This window comes from Myotis brandtii, unplaced genomic scaffold (assembly GCF_000412655.1).
Source record: "Myotis brandtii unplaced genomic scaffold, ASM41265v1 scaffold58, whole genome shotgun sequence".
Classification (NCBI taxonomy): Eukaryota; Metazoa; Chordata; class Mammalia; order Chiroptera; family Vespertilionidae; genus Myotis; species Myotis brandtii.
The window spans coordinates 304,454-322,090 of record NW_005370176.1 but is presented as its reverse complement, the minus strand read 5'-3'; the positions used below and the strand labels follow the sequence as shown (position 1 = coordinate 322,090).

The 17,637-nt window shown below is 44.5% G+C and overlaps 1 protein-coding gene across 3 annotated transcripts in view; it reads left to right on the top strand.

The window, feature by feature from the left end:
• Positions 1–17,637, top strand: part of TGFBR3 (transforming growth factor, beta receptor III) — a 173,802-nt gene that overhangs the window by 44,668 nt on the left and 111,497 nt on the right. For all 3 annotated transcript variants that reach the window (XM_014550038.1, XM_005878957.2, XM_014550039.1), the window contains exon 2: positions 10,451–10,635. In XM_014550038.1, coding sequence (XP_014405524.1) covers positions 10,451–10,635 — 185 coding nt within the window. The remainder of the gene's footprint in view (positions 1–10,450; positions 10,636–17,637) is intronic.

Genomic DNA, 17,637 nt, shown 5'->3' with positions numbered 1-17,637 from the left:
CACTTGTTGTTTGTTGATTTGTTGATGATAGCCATTCTGACAGGTGTGAGATGATAATGCATTGTCGTTTTGATTTGCATCTCTCGTATAATTAGTGACTTTGAGCATGTTTTCATATGTCTTTCGGCCTAGAGAAGGCCTTTTCATCAACTAGTTTATAACGGTCTCTCAGTCGTTGAATGTCAACCTATGAATCAAGAGGTCGATTCCCGGTCAGGGCACATGCCTGGGTTGTGGGCTCGATCCCCAGTAGGGGGCATGCAGGAGGCAGCCAAACAATGATTCTCTCTCATCATTGATGTTTTTCTCTCTCTCCCTTCCTTTCTGAAATCAATAAAAATATATTTAAAATAAAATAAAAAACCTACTGGGTGATAGGGAGGATATTGAGCTCTAATATTCTGACTCCTAATGCTTTAAAAGAAGGTTGGGATAGATTAAAAAGTATTTTTTTTCAGAACACATCCCATAGTTGGAGAGATGGTCATAATAAGTACAGTTACATGATAATATAAATGTGTTACTTCTAAGAACAGTCTTCTGGGGCAGATACTATTATAACCCCCTCCCTATAGCAGAGACACAGGGCGGTTAAATAATGACCCCGGGTTACAAAGCTGAAGTGTGGCAGGGCTGAGATATGGTTCCCTGGTCCATAGAGAATTAGGGTTTTGTTTATTTGACTGAGGAATTCATCACCCAACAAGTATTTGTGAACACCTGCCACCTGCCAGGCGCTGTGCTGCGCACCGGGATCGACGGGACCAGCAAGAGAAACATGGTCCTTGCCCTCACGGGGTTCCCAGTGAAGCAGAAGATGCACAAGCACACGCCCACATTAATGAGACAATAGATTTGTAACTAAAAGCTGATATTGGCTGTAATGGAAAAGTATAACGGGTATAACAGGTTTACAGAATCTCTGAACTGAGGTACAAAAATGTGGCTCTGCATCAGGGCTACTTAGCTGGGCACAATCCTTCTGTCTTTCTGAGGCCCAGTATTCCCCGGTCTACACTGAGAGTCCCATCCATGTGCTGCTTGGTTGGCCCACAACTGATGCAAAACCTGGAAACCCCAGCTCTGTAGATGCCCCTGGGCCCTGTGAGCTTCCCCGTGAAAGGAGCAAGAGCACACTAGTTATTCATAGATTTCTCTACAAACCGTCCTCTCTTTTCCCTCTTGAAAGAAGAAGCACCTGGGCAGTGAGCTCCCCAGCTTGAGGAGGAAGGACTGCGGTTTAGTCTTGTTATGGGATTCACCGTATATATTGATCCTTGGTAAAGTCAGCATTGGTGTGAAGCATTTCCTTCATTCCTTTAACAACACAATTGTTGAGTGCCCTGAGTATATATAAAATCCTAAAGGAACCGTATTTTCAGTTCATGGCCCCGTTTGTACACATGGCTGTAATTAGTCATATTTTGCACGGCCAACCCAAAAGTTGGCAGATTTTCCTTTTTTAATCTCTTGTCTCCTGTCTATAATCAGGACCATGGTTACAGGCTGTGATTTGACTTCCCAGCAGTTATGGTTTACCTTTTCCGCCCTTCCTGACCATCCCCCCACTCACAACTTATTGTCTTGTCACTTGTCCAGCCCCTGCACCCCAACCCTAACCGAGGGCTCACCAGCCCCAGAGAATGCCCTGTGCAGTGTTAGATCTCTGTGTTTCTGTGCACATGCTTACCTCTGTTTCTCTCATCTTATTTATTTATTTATTTGTTTGTTTGTTTATTTATTTTTTAGTCAATACGCACCTGAGGAGATTTTTTTCCATTGATCTTTTAGAGAGAGTGGAAGAGAGAGGGAAAGACAGAGAGAAACAACAATGTGAGAGAAACACATCGATTGGTTGCCTCCTGCTTGAGCCCCAACCGGGGCCAGGGCTGCAGAGGAACCTACAACCAAGGTACGTGCCCTTGACCAGAATCAAACCCGGGATACTTTGATCCGCAGGCTGGCACTCTATCCACTGAGCCAAACCAGCGAGGCCTCTCATCTTTTTCTTTCTTATCAGACACCAGCTTGCTAGAGGTAAAAAAATGAAAAAGTTAGTCTAGCCACTCTCTTGCATATAAGTTGAGGTGTGAGAGATGAAGGAGTTTGGTGATGGCATCCCTCAGGGTTAATGGGGGGCAGCTTTCCAGACTTGCCACAAAATAATGCATTTGTAGGAATCCTATATAATAAAAGATTAATATGTAAATTGTCCCCTCGACCAGGAGTTCAACCAGGAGTTCGACCAGGGGTTGGGCCTGGTTGGCCAACAGCCCGTGGCCCCTCCCCCCAGCCAGCCCCACCCCTGGTTGCCCCCTCCCACTCCAATCTGAGTGGGTTGGCTGGACCCCACCCGTGCATGATTCCATGCACCGGGCCTCTAGTTAAATTATAATTTTTATTGGTTATGAGTCTAAATTATGTATAATATTTTAAACCTGGATCAATTAAGTATTTTCCATTTAATAAAGAAGTATACGTTCTTTTTATTATTTTGTGTGTCTCAAACTCACATGATGGGAGAAAACAGATTCTATTTTCTCTCATTCTCCAAATCTTCAGATTTGTTGTTGGTCTCTGTGCTCAGCCATTTAGGCAATAGCATCCCATAAGTTCTAATCTCCTCATAAATGAGTACTGTGGCCAGTGTCTCCTTCATTCTCAGCTTCCTTTAGGTCTTAGCCCAGCCAGTGTGGTTCAGTGGTTGAGCGTCAACCTATGAACCAGGAGGTCATGGTTTGATTCCCAATCAGGAAACATGACCGGGTTGTGGGCTCGATCCTCAGTAGGGGGCTTGCAGGAGGCAGCCAATCAGTGCTTCTCTCTCATCATTGATGTTTCTATCTTTCTCTCCTTTTTTCTTCCTCTCTGAAATCAATTAAAAAACATATTTTTTTAAAAGCACAGGAACAGGTATACTATCTTGTAGAGTGAAAGTAAGCAACAAGAGAGTCAGCCACGATGGAGCGAGCCAGATTACCCCTTTCCTGATTTTGGGAATTCCCGGGGAAGGGGAGGGAGAGAAACATGGGCTGTTCTCACCTTTGGGAGTTGCACTTTCAGAGTGTGCTCAGATAACAGGAATTTTTTCTCTAATACTGTACATAGTTTTATTTTAAATCTTCCCAGTGCAACTCTTAGAAATAATTTTTGGGGAGTAATGGCTAGGGAGTCGTATAAGAACATCCTATCTTAGATAGTTTATTAATCATTCTAAAAGCTCATAAAGAAAACATTTTTTTTTTCAGTTGGAGAAAGTGTTTTCATTCACTTATTTCTCTTCCCCCCAGGGAACTGTATGTCTCTAACAGTACTTGAAATTTGTAAAGAATGTGTGTGTAGAGTACCTCATTGGGTCTACAAGTCAAGCCTGCCATAGAGTAAGAGAGAGGGAGAGTATGAGAAGCTTAAAGACAGGTCAGACAACTAATAAGTGACAGATCTGGGTCTAAAATGCAGCTCTTCTATCCCCTGGTCTCATGTTCCTCTTAGACCACTGGGTCTTTAATACGAGCACTTTTCCTGTGCCCTACCCAGTGGCGACTTCTGGAACATGCCCTCCCTGCCTCCTTTTCTCTTCAGGTTATAAACACCACCGCCCCCTTCCAAAACGAACCACCCCCACTTCCTCACAGAGCTGTCTAAATCCCTCCTGATACCTCTTGGCTGTATAGAGGAATCCTGCTTAGATGGAAGAGTGAGCACCCTTGGGAGCTTGGCACTTCCCAACACTTGGAGAATTTAGATTCTTAAAGAAGCTCTGCCCATTGTTTTCCTTTGAACATTTAAAAACACCCTTGAACAGGAAATTCTCCAACATGGTTGCGCCATGGTTTCAGCACAACAATAGACAAATATGCACTGGCTTTCGGCCCAACAAGCTGGCAGTTGACTTCTTGGAAGAGGGTCGGTTTGTCAAGAGGAAGGTTTGGATTTAGATATTCACTTGGAGCTTGAGAGAAACTATGGTAAGCTATGCCTGAGGGGTTGTGCTATAGAAAAATCGGCCCCCCCCCCCCGCCCCGAGAAATCCATATTAGAAGTTTTAGGGCTTTGCCTTTTTCTTACCAGGGGTACGCTTCAGCCTTAAGCCAAGTTTGATTGCTGAAAGACCCAGGTGGGGGCTGTGGTAGAAGGGCCCGCTTTGGATTTTACTGGCGGTACATTCCACAGCTCTGTTCCCAAGGGGCTGTGGCTCCACTGAGTTGCAATTTGAGATGGTATAAACATGAGCACATGTTGTGTACACCGCAGGCCCTCCTAAGCCCAGGGCCTTCCAGGTGTTTTTTTCTTGGAGCTTTGCTTTTGCATGTATCCTAGTGTTTGTCACATTCCCTCCTATAAAGCTCAATTAGAGCCAGGCTGTGCTATTGGCTGGGAAACCATCTCTGACGCCCTTTCTTAGGGATTCTTGCGCCCCATGGGGGTAGAAGGGATTTTCGGCTCAGGGGCAGAATGATCCTGCAGTGCCCAGTTCCACAATCTGTGGGAGTTTGTCCCTCTTTGCAGCTGACAGCATTGCAGAATTCCCTGTGGGACAATAACAGAAACCCTTATTAGCCAATGGTGTTGTTGGAATAAAATCTCCCCACTGCAGTGTCTTGGTCCCAGGCTATAAGGTTACCCCTTGACTCCCTCTGCATCTTTACCATTTTTTTATTACAGCTGAACACACGCTCCTCATTAGTACCCTGGGTGATATGGGGAATCAGTGTGCTGGAAATTATGTGGAATAGGTACCAGATGTTTGTGTCAACGTGGTACGCATTGGTATTTAGAATGCGTAAGGATCACATTTATTAAATGTGAAAATTACTTACTATATCCTCTCCCAAACAATAACTACCCCTCCCCGCCCAATATTTGACTCTGTTGCATGAGGTGTGATATTAATTTCTTTGGGGACAGATTAAATTTAAAGTGTGTGCAGCAAATGCATCTGTTCCCAAATGCTTTGTCTGTATTATGTCAAGTCTCCGGGCTGGCCTGCCGCCAGCGTGGATGTGGGGGTTCTGTAACTGAGACTGGAATGCTGTGTTGTAGCAAAAGAACATAATGAAAGGGTGAGTCTATTTGCAGTTTTTTCTTTAAGTGGAACTGGGAATTTAGACATTGATGTTATAGCCAGATTTTAGAAACATTTCCCACGTGCAGATAAGCAAGCATTCGTGAAAAAGAAGAAGACTTTGGTGAAATGAGAAATGAGCTTGTTTTCTCATTAAGTTTATGAAGTCTATTAAGTCAACCGAAAGGTTGCAAGTGCGAACCAAGCAGCTTATTATATTTGATCAGACTTGAGTTAATATGTATGTTTGGCCCAGAAGTATGTTCACCTAGTCCCGAGGTGAAGGACTGGAAAAGTCATGGTAGAAGCAGGCAGTGCCTTGTCATGGGAAGAGCTTGGACCCGGAGTTTGAGAAACCCAGGTTCGAATCCCATCCTGCCAGGTATTGGTGGTGTGTGATTTTTGGCAAGTCACTTAACCTCTCTGAGACTCAGTTTTCACAACTCCAAAATGGGTGTTTTGACACTGTATTTATGTGGTGTTATGAGGATTAGATATGCTATGTGCACATCGTGTGGCCCAGACAAGGAGCATGATAATTTTACTATTTAAGAATCAAACCCTGGCTCATTAGGGGGATGGAACCCTAATGGGTTCCACCATTTGCTTCACAGCGTTGCTGGGGCCCAGCTGCTGAACGGAGGGCCCTTGTTTGTGAAAGAGGCTGCTTGGTCTGGGTCACCTGCGGAGTTTCTCACCACCGGGTTTACTTACATCTGTGCTGTCTTTGGTCAGTAAATGTGTTTAGTTAATAGAAGCAGCAACTTGTGGGTGGACAGAGGCCGTATGTCTGCCCTGGTGGCTGAGGAGGGTGACCTGAGCTGGAAATATGGAGTCTGACATCAGGTTAGGAGGGAGGAGAGCAGGTCAAACAAAACAGTGCCCAAGACCTTGAGATCAGGTTGCTGAGTAGCCGTGGAGAAGGATCAAGTCAGCTCAGACTTTGAGGCCAAGGGAAAGTTAGGCTGCTTTGGAAATTACACCCAAAAAATCCGGGCAGGGCAAGTCCTGGATGCCCAGAAGAAACGGGAATATCTAGATTGGGAGCAACGGTGAGGACTGTCTCTGGAGGTGCGTTACTGCCAGGAAGCACTTTACTGAAACGTGCGCCCAGCTCGGTGGCTGGCAACGATCTACTTACAATGGGAAGGAAATCTGTTCTACCCACGTTACAGAGTTTCTGGGAGGCCTCCGACAGTACCGACAGTACCGGGTCTGTAAAACGCCTTTTGCTTAGAAAGCACGGTGCAAGGGTAGCAGGAGCGTGCCTCTGATGTTGCTTTCAGCCATCGTTTCTTCTGCATCACCGGGCCCTGATTCGTGCTGACTGTGGTGAGGAGCTCCTGCCGTGCTGATTAGCATCATCAGCAGGGCCTGTTGCTCGCTTGCTTACCGACTGTGGGGTAGAGATTGCTCAGGGAAGGAAGGGCTGTGGGTTTCCAGCGGTGGCCACAAGAGAAACTCCCAGCCTTCCGACGCTGTCAGTGAGAGCCTGAGCTAGCAGCTCCGGAGCTCACAGGTCACCACGAAAGTGAGCAGATGAGTCAGATGAGGTTTCGGAGCATGTTTGTGGCTGAAGCACTACACTTGGGCTCCATGGTGGTCAAGCGAGAATCAAGGCGGCCTCGCTGCCTCGCGCATCTGTGGGAGAGGCTGGGGGTGGGTCACCTGGTTGCCGGGTGGCAGTTTTTCTAACTGGAGACGGGTCTGGCATTGTGTGGGTAGACTGTGGAAGGAACCACTGTGGGGCAATGGGAAAGGATGGGAGACCTGTTCATGGAGGTTGTCTGTGGCCACAGGAGGAGGGGCAGGAAGGCTTGGGGTGTACCTAGGAGGTGGCAGGATGAAGCTGCGGCCTGATGTGCTGATGGGGGAGACAGGATTGTTGTGCCATTGGGAGAAAAGGGTCTTTCCAGGAGAGTGTCTGGGTTAATAGGACAAAAGCAGGTTTGGGTTTCTGTCTTCTGTGACATTTGAGGGTGGGGAAGCCCCAGCTGGAACTTGATTTTTTTAAAAAAAATATATTTTTTTATTGATTTCAGAGAGGAAGGGAGAAGGAGAGAGAGCTAGAAACATCAATGGTGAGAGAGAATCATTGATCGGCTCCCTCCTGCATGCCCCCCACCAAGGATCGAGCCCGCAACCCAGACATGTGCCCTTGGCCAGAATCAAACTGGGGACCCTTCAGTCTGCAGGCCGATGCTCTATCCACTGAGCTAAACCGGCTAGGGCTGGGACTTGATTATTAGCAACTCAGAATGCCACCTCCTTTATTTCATGATTGAATTTTCCCCTTTATTACAAGACTAGAGGCCCGGTGCATGAATTTGTGCACAGGTGGGGTCCCTCAGCCTGGCCGGCGATCAGGGGCTGATCAGAACCGTCTCACCCCATCCCAATCAGGGCCGGCCAGGGGGAGGGACTGCGGGAGGTTGGCCAGCTACGGGCGGTTGGCTGTGGGAATGCACTGACCGCCAGGGGGCAGCTCCTGCATTGAGTGTCTGCTCCCCCGGTGGTCAGTGCACGTCATAGCGACGGGTTGACTGGTTGTTTGGTTGACTGGTTGTAACAGTCGCTTAGGCTTTTATATAGATTGAAGCTTCGGCTATTAGGTAGAGTAAAAGAACTCTAGGATAGAGTCTCCTATTGGTAGGAAACCCATTGAGCATGGATCACCTTGTGGTTCTTTTCCCTTTCCTCTCTTACCACCTTCCCTCATTGATATTTGAGTGATGCTGTGTGCCAGGCATCATGCTGATATAAGGGATGGAGTAATGAGCAGAATGATCGGATGCTGTTCTTCTGCAGCCCTTGGGTGTATGCAGACATTAAACAAATCATCGCTTGATCAGAGTGTGCCCTGTGCATTCTTTCTCCTTTCCTTGACCTTGGACTGACTTGTATAAGCCATGGCTGGCACTGCAGCCCATCAAGTGGGGTCTGCCCTGTCCTGGACTTGGTGGGACAAAGAGCATAGACTCTAGGTGAGGCGTCCTCGTCCTCAGCACTGGGGACATCCCCTCTCCGGCTCCCTCCCTCTCTGTGGGAAACCTTATCCTCTTGTGTTTCCAGGGAGTGTTTGCTTCCACCCTGGTGTGGAGATGGGCAGTGTGGAGATTTAAGGAAAAACCTGCTGGATGATGGTAGCATGATCAGGAGGAGGTTGCAAGCCTTTTTACAGATGTGTTTTGGGTAGAACTGTAGCCCAGTCGGAGCTTTGTACATAAAAAATGGAACTGAAATGTATTCTTTATTTGCGCTTAGTCGGTGATAATGACAAATTCATGGTAGGAGGCTATGAAAGCAGTTCGGAAGGGCTCTCCAATTTGAGCAGCCATAGCCGCTGTGTGTCCCAAGTTGAGTAGGAGACTCTCTCTCTGGAGCCCTGGGATGTGAAGTGCACCAGACATCCCTCTGTGGCTGGTGAAGGCAGGAGGGGAGCAGCACGGGCACACCTGCTCCTACCATTTGCCTGTGTGGGAACTTCAGGGAACTGTACATTCAGTACTTTCTGCCTTTGCTGCTGTAACATTTTCTTCACTGCCTCTTAGAAAGCAGCTGGAACACGGAGGGCGGGAGTAATTATTTGAGAAGGTACATACTTCATTGCAGAAGAGATGACTATTGCCAGCCTACAGCATGTCCATGAGTTCTGAAGTAGACTTAGCATGCCAGGCAGGGTACAGCAGTGGGGGTGTGGGACTGCCCGACTCGGAACTGCATTTGCATTTTGGACCTGAGTTACAAGCCTGTAGGGCATCTTTCTTGCGTAGAGGTCGGGAAGACCTCATTGGAGTGCACTCGGGCTTTTTACTGGGTTCCATTTGGTAGGCTGAGGTTTAGTGGGCCCTGTCCCAGCCTCCCCAACTATCTAATGGGGATAACACCAAGCTCACAGAGGTGTGTGAGGTATACGTATGGAAGGTTCCTTCTTCTTCCTGGACGTCTCTCTATCAATCCAGCCCATGTGACATGAGCCTGAATGGAGTGGGTTGTACTCACATCACTGTAACAATCTGTTTTCCATATCAGTGCCTTAGAGTCCAATCCAAGGACCTGGGATGGTGCTCTAATCACTGATCAGAGAAGGGACCATTTTTTCTTAAGCTCAGTGATTTATTTAACAAATATTTTTGGAGCCGGGCACTGTGATGGGTGCTGAGGATATAAAGATGAGGAACCCACACCCACGGCCATCAGGGAGGTCACACTGGACTTGCGAAGACAGATGTATACGCTCGTGGTTACAATATGGAAAACGGAACAGCAGTGCTGGGCAGAGCAATTATAAGAGGACAGAGAAAGAGGACCTCCCTCAGTTTGGGATGTTTGTGGTGGGGTTGGAGTTACCGTGGAAGAGAGATTTGGGTAAAGGGCACAAGTTTGAATAATGGCATGGAGTTGAGAAACATCTGGTATGTTTGGAGACCGTTAAGCTGGCTGGTGTTGCTGCAGTGGGGAGGGGGGAGGCTGGAGAGATTGGAAGGGGCTGGATCAGGAAAGGCCTGCGTGCCACGTTGAGGAGCCCAGGCTTTATTCACAGGCCAGCAGTTCTCCAGGGGCAGGACATGCTGGGGAGCTGGGAGGGTCTGCATTTGCATTTGGAATAACCAGTGAGTTGAGCGCCCTGGGTTAGATGGACTGTGCTTGTATAGAAGGCGGCTTGGAGAGCTTGACACCCGAGGCTCCTTTTAGGAAGATCTGTGTGGTCTGGGACAGAGACAATGAGGGCTACAGGAGGCAAAGATAAGAGGGATGCGCCTATTTAGGATTTAAGGAGGAGAATGAGGAAGCAGCAGTCAATGGTGACCAGGCTCTGCTCACATCCTACCTCTCTTGAGAGGGTTTTCAGACCTTTGACCCAGACTTTATTCTACACTCTGGTGCTATTTGCCTCCACTCATTGCATCTTATTTTGTATCGTTCTTACATTTATTTTGCTTCGTCGAAGTAGCAGAAGCACTCGAAAGGTCGGGATTTAAACTTCTTGGGGTATCCTTTTAGGTGTTTAATATTATTTATGCATAATGTCATTGGAACTTCAGGCAATTTATTTCATTTATTTCTGGTTTTCTTGTAAGAGGAGAAGGGAGAATTAAACACAGATGTCAAATGGGAGGTTTCCTCCATCCACAGGAATACATTCATGACTTTTGCATCTAAAAGGGAATTGAAGTAATCAAATACACATCAAAATCATCCAAAAGGAATTTAAGAGATTGGAATTTTAGAAGACTAGGCTAGCTTTTTTGTCGTTTAGTTCTGGGAACAACTTACCTGGAGGGACTCCTTGGGTGGGCTGGCAGTGGCTTGTCCATCCGGAACAATTTGATTGTGGCGCAGTCGATTGTGGTTTCTGACGGGTGTTTGTGATTCCGCCTGCAGGTCCAGAGCCCAGTGCCCAGTGTGAACTGTCGCCGGTCAACGCCTCCCATCCGGTCCAGGCCTTGATGGAGAGCTTCACCGTTCTCTCGGGCTGTGCCAGCAGGGGCACGACGGGGCTGCCACAGGAAGTGCACGTCCTGAACCTCCGGGGCCCGGACCCGGGGCCCGGCCAGCCGCAGAGAGAGGTAGGTACAGGCGCCAGCTTTCTACCCATGAACAAAGGGTCCTTTTCTTCCATTCAGGGTCTAACAAGGATGACCATGTATGAACATACGTGGGGAGGAGGATACAATGTACACTTGAGAGAGAAAGATTTCAACTACCAGATTGCCCTCTGGACTGGTCAACTCTAGGACTTGCCTCTCTAGAGATTTTCTCTAACTTTCCTGGCCTCTCCCACTGGAAAGAATATTCTTACGAATTTCGTCTTTTCAACATGGCTATGAAAGAACACAATTGCGTGCCATTGCTTTGTCATTGTAAATGTCTTTCCCATCTTCGCCTGTGATCCATCTTTCTTCTTTCTTTGCTTTGTCTTATGCACCTGTGGCTCCTGCAGGGTGAGCCAGGGAAATGGGAAGACTCTGGAATCAAGATGATGACACTTGGTACTTACATGAAAGGCCCGGGGGGTAGCTTCTTATGCTGTCCCGGCTGCTTTTCAAAGATGGTGGTGGTCTTGGTGGTGTGGTGATGATCCAAGCTCCTAGTGACTCAACATTTACTTGGCCCTCAGCACTGTTTGAAGCACTTACTGCATTTACTCCATGAAGTCCTATCATTATCCTCATTGTCCATGTGACAGGCAGGCGCACAGAGAACTCACTGGCTCAAGGTCAGTGGCTCAGAAATGACCTAGATTGTGAGCCAAAGGGAACATATTTGTCAGTCTTTCAGTTTTTGAGCTTCTGTGTGTCAGAAATGTTATCACTCAAGTATTATCTCTCCAGGGAGAGAGAAACCACAAAAAATTCTGATCACAGTGAAGTGTAGGAAAACTAATGTAGAACAGAATTTATTTTTGAACTTTCTTCTGGTCAAGAAAGTTAATTTCCAGAACCATTTGTTTATGCGCGTCAACCACTCCGCCTTTTTGGGGGAGCGGAAATAGGAGAGGTGAGGTGTCCAGAAGGAAAAGCAAACTGATTTTAATCCTATGAAAGTGTGCGGAGTTGGCTCCTTTCAAAGACAAATCATCTAACCTTTCCAGCTACATTGGAAATTATTGTTAATGCTCTTGGTTGCTTGCCATTGTAGCTGCAACACATATTTCGGGTCAGATTTCTTTATCCCAGTAATATGTCTTTAATTCTTAACTTATGGGGGAGAAATGGTGGTGGGAGGAAGAGGGGGGAGGAGGAAATGCAGTTCCTAAGAAGCGCTGCTGACTCCAGCGATTCTTTAGCAGCAGTAATGACTCATTTTATATATGCTTCTCAGAGGAACCAAGGAAAAAGAAAGTTCGAGTTATTACAGAAGCAGCAACAGGAGAACATTCTGGTAGAGTTGCTGACTCTGAAAACAGATTCAAATAAGACTATCGAAGCAAAAGAAAAACACCTCAAGGAATGACAGCAGCTCTCCCACACTTGTCTTTATTATGTTAGATCAACATGGAATTCACTTTAGGCCATAGCAGTACCTAGGATACATACCAGTAAACTTAGATGGCGCCAGGGGACAGTGTGTTCAGTGAGGAAATAAAGAAAGCGTCTGTGGTGGGTAGTCTCTAAAGCTTGTTTTAAAAACCTGGCCATTCTTCATCTTCCTTCAGTATTTTTATTGTATGTGTATGGTTTTGGGTAAGTGATTTGAAGAGATTTCTGAGACTAGGCAACTAAGGGAATTGTGTTCTTTCTGTCCTTGGGGACTTTTAAGAATTAGATGGTTGTAGTTCAATCCTGTTTGAAAACAAGATGGGATGAGTGATCTTTGGGAGTTTCACAGCTCAGAGCTGCACTCACGTGGCGGACTGCGTGTTTGATATGTAGGGGGTGGTGTGGAGGACATCAGAACAGAGGGGCCGAGGCAGAGAGAGTGAAAGGGTTTGCTCATGGGTGGCAAGATGAGGATGGAGAAATGTTAAATCTCTCTCACCTTCTTCATCTGTGACTGTGGAAACACATTACTGCACTCATGCCAACAGTTTTTAAAAATCATTTAAACCATATGATCCAGCAATTTCACTCCAAAGTATATACGTACTCAAAAGAAATGAAAACATATGTCTACACAAAAACTTGTCCACAAATGTTCATAGCAACATTATTCATAATAGCCCCAAATTGGGAACAAACCAAATGTCCATCAGCTGATGAATAGACAAATAAAATATGGTAGATGCATATGCTGGAATATCATTTAGCAATAAAAATGAAGAACTGATACATGCTACAACATGGATGAACCTTGAAATGCTTTGCTTAGAGAAGGAGGACAGACATAAAAGACCCCATATTGTATGATTCCATTTATTTGAAATGTCCAGAATAGACAAGTTTATGGAGCTAGAAAGTAAATTAGTGGTTTCTTTGGGCTGAAGGGCAAAAGGGAGAAATGGGAGCTACTGCTGAGTGCAGGCTTTCTTTGGAGGGGCTGGGGGGGCGGGGGGACTGAAACGTTCTCAAATTAAATTTTGGTGGTGGTTCCACAGTTGAATATGAATATACTAAATACCATTGATATAATAATCAATAAAAAAATTAAAAAAAATAAAAGCCAGATTCCAAGTAGGCAAGATAAAAAAAATAGATAAATGCCATTGATAAATGTGAATATACTAAAACCCATTGAATTATACTTTAAATAGGTGAATTTTATGGTATGTGAATTTTATCTCAGGAAAGCTGTTTAAAAGAACCAATCATTTGACTTGCCAGTAATTAGTCCATAAAGTTTACTTTAGCCGTATTCACTTTTTTTTAACCAAGATTGCTTTCTCTTCCAACCTAAACTCACCTAACTCTTCCTTATTCTCTCTGGGTGACTTGCTTTTTATAGATATACAATTATATGGTCTGGGCTAAAAATCACAGCCGATCCATTTTGGGGGCAGTAGTGGGAGGACCAGAGGCAGCCTTGGTACGTGTCTCTACCGGATGTTAAAGGCAAATACTTTTCCAAAAGGAAATGATAAATGTTGTTGCTTATAAATTAGCAAAAAGAATGCCACCCTGGCTCCAAGCCATTGTTGGATGACAGCTATAGTTGTTTTTCATGATGTCCTCCTTAAATGTGAGGGAATTACTAAATCAACCCTGTTTCCCCTCGGCTTGTTGGTGCGTGATCAGCATGAAGACCTCTTATAAATCACGCCTCCCTAACACTTGACCACATTCCTACCTCCCAGGCACCTTAAGGTTGCTCGTCAGCTGAGAGAGGCTGCCCCTGTTCCTGGGTGGAGGAGCTGACAGAGCCTTTACCTGGATGCAGTAACCACAGCAGGTTGACAAGATCCGGGGAAACAGTTTCTCTTAAGTTAAATAGTTTTATAGGCGAGCAGAGAATTTCTATCAGAAACCCACCTGCCACAATAAGGTTGGGCCGTTGGCTTCCCTGCTGGGTTCTCATCGGGACAGCACAGACCTATCGCTGTAGTTTTCATCTGAGACCACACCTCTCATTTGTCATCATTGGTTTTGCACACAACAGCCTCCGAAGGGAACAGGAAACTGGAAAAGGACTCCCTGGCCACAGAGAGCAGAAGAGGGAAACAGCCCCGAGATGTCAGCTTTGTCTTTCAGAATCAGCAGGCAGGTGGCTCACCCTAAAAACCAGCGCCTTCTGCTCTTTGACGTCAAAGTAAAAGGCACCCTCACCCCCACCCCCTGTCAGATTTTGGTCCCTCCGGTGGTGTTTCCTGTTTCTGAGAGGGGGTACAGCACCACCACTGGCTTGTTTACAGTAACATACTTTCATTAGTTGCTGGAATGGTGACAATTTTGTTTCCTATCATCTAATTTTTACTGCTTTTATGTGGCGAGGTGTCTTTTCTATTTCCAACCTAATTGCTTGCGTATTAGGAAAAGCTGCTGAGGATCAGCCCCTGGTTAACCTGACATAGGGATACAGACAGACCTCCTTTCAGGGCGCTTGGCTGTATTGCGCTTCACAGATGTTGCATTTTTTACAAATTGAAGGCAAGACCCTCCGCCAGCAAAAGGATGACCACTCGCTTTATTGCGGTGGTCTGGAATCACACCCACGAGATCTCTAAAGCACGCCTGCAGAAGATATGGGCGTTTACATTTCTGTATGTGTTTTGACATAAAGAAGTGACTGTTAACGGCATGCCAGTGACTGGCTGCAGGGGTGGGGTGAGGATCTGGAGGCTTCGTTGTTGTGGGAAAGGGGCCAGATTTAATAACTTTATTGTCAGAAAACTCAGAACCCTCCTTGATGCGTTTGCTTATTCTCTCCCTCATTCCAAAAAAGGCTTTGGGATGGGCTTACAACAACAAGACGTACCAACAGCGTAAGCAGAAATGCGAAGTGAGGACAAAAGAAAAAAGAAAAGCGTAGTTTGTTAGACATGTGGGTGAATGTGGTCGGTATGGTTGGGTTTGAAATTTGGCTCCAAGCTTCTTGGCAGGCGGGACCGAGTGGGATGTGTGGTTCATCACACATGTGGCTCCAAGTCCGTTTTACTTTGTACCTTCTCTGAGGACTGGGGCATAAAGCCCTCCGTTTCCTGGTTGTTTTTGAGGGCAGGAAGGATCACAATGGGGAGAAAGAGAAGGAAGTAAACACATCTAAAATGCTAACTATTCTGCTTGCCTCTGGACAGCTCCCTTCTCCCCACTCTCTCCCCTCCCCCTCCCCCATTCCCCCACCCCCCACCTCTCACCAGATAACAGTAACAGCTATGGTGGTGGGAGTGGAGAGGCGCCTGCTGTGGGCCAGCCACCTGCGCACCCTTGTGTTCTGGCTGCCAGGCCTCATCAGCCTGAAAGCGGGGGAGGCTTGAGGAGGTTGAACCATGTCTTTGGACTCAATAGTCCAAGCTTTCCCCACACTTCAGTCCACTCCCCTTTTCCTTGTAGCTCTTACCCTGTCCTATCTCAGTTGGCTCTACCTGCTGGGTGAGCCAGCAGATCTCCTACCCGGGTTGGGGTTCGCACGTCGTCTTGCGATCGCTTTTTCCAGTGCTCCAAGTTCCTTTCTTTCCCTTCTTCATTTCCTCACTGTGGCTTTGGGGCCGTATTAAGATTGGTCTGTGTGTGGCAGTGTCTCTTTTTTTCTTTCTGGTTTAGAAGGTTATTATTTAGCTCAGAAGCTCTGCACTTGATGTGGCCATTAATACCAACACTACTAGTAAATGCCACTCCTAATGGTTTTCACAGTTGATCATTTTCCTCCTCCCCCATAAGGCTTTCAGCTGCCTTTACAAAAGTAACTCGCTCGTTCTCTGCTTCTAATCCACAACTTCTTGTATCCAAACTTGCTTGGACTGTCTGATAAAGGACTCTTCCTGCTGTGAACGAAATGCAAGAGCTTCAGTATGTGGAGTTTGCCATCTGATTTGATGTGTTTTTTGCTTACTTTGAGGAATCTGGCAGCTCAGGGGTTCAATATTTTTGAGGATTGCACCTACCTGTCTGAATGTCGTCTTTCCCTATTTCTGCAATATAAGTAGGTGGACATGTTCTCTCTTTTTACCTCCTCAGTTATAGACAGATCAGTGTGTTGGGTGGAGGGAATGGGTGTGTGGCTTACCTTTTTACCCACTACCACTAAAAGAACTAATGCAAAATTTCAAGACAGGCTTTTTGAAAGTACATATGTGAGAGCAACATTTTTTCTCTCTCTGGGGGAAGTTTTTCCTCCACTGTTATTCATGAATGCCTTCCCAATGCTAGTCCTGTGTATATGCAAAATAAAATAATAATAATAATAATAATAATAATAATAATAAATCAAAACAAACTCAAGGCTATGTTTTAGAGATCTTATAGATAGTATATGCTAAGCAAGCGTCAAAATGAATCCCTCAAACACAGAGATGGAAAGTGGTGAGATGCAGTTACTAAACAAATAACTTCCATATATAAACACTGCCTGGTGTTCCTTTAAATGGAGGTTGTTTCGGAAATCACCCCGGACTGACAGGTAAGATTACCTCTGAGCTGGCCACCTTGTTGCAGACCTACAGCAGGTAGACCAGAAAGTTACACTGACAACAAGGGTCACATTTTCCAGAGGCTTCCCTCCCCCATTCCCTCCCTTTCTTCTTCTCTCCCTCCCTCCCTCCTCCCTTCCTCCATTCATTTGAGTGTTGCTATGGAAATTTTTTCATTAACTTGATTGGCAACTGAATTGGACTCACATAGGATTGGAGGCCCTAAATAAATAAGACAGTCACCTTGTTTAAAAACAATTGCCCATTCACTTGAAGATACTCAATGCGCTTTATTTTTTTAAAAACTTACTTTGTTGACAATAACAAAGTTTTATTTATTTATTTATTTATTTATTTATTTATTTATTTATTTATTTATTTATTTATTTATTTATTTATTTATTTATTTATTTATTTATTTATTTATTTATTTATTTATTTATTTATTTATTTATTTATTTATTTATTTATTTATTTATTTATTTATTTATTTATTTATTTATTTATTTATTTATTTATTTATTTATTTATTTATTTATTTATTTATTTATTTATTTATTTATTTATTTATTTATTTATTTATTTATTTATTTATTTATTTATTTATTTATTTATTTATTTATTTATTTATTTATTTATTTATTTATTTATTTATTTATTTATTTATTTATTTATTTATTTATTTATTTATTTATTTATTTATTTATTTATTTATTTATTTATTTATTTATTTATTTATTTATTTATTTATTTATTTATTTATTTATTTATTTATTTATTTATTTATTTATTTATTTATTTATTTATTTATTTATTTATTTATTTATTTATTTATTTATTTATTTATTTATTTATTTATTTATTTATTTATTTAATCCTCACTCGAGGATATTTTCCCATTGATTTTTAGGGAGAGTGGAAGAGAGAGGGAAAGACAGAAACATTGATGTGAGAGAAACACATCGATTGGTTGCCTCCTACATGAGCCCTGACCAGGGCCCAGGCCGGGGAGGAGCCTGCAACCAAGGTACGTGCCCTTGACCAGAATTGAACCCGTGACCCTTTGGTT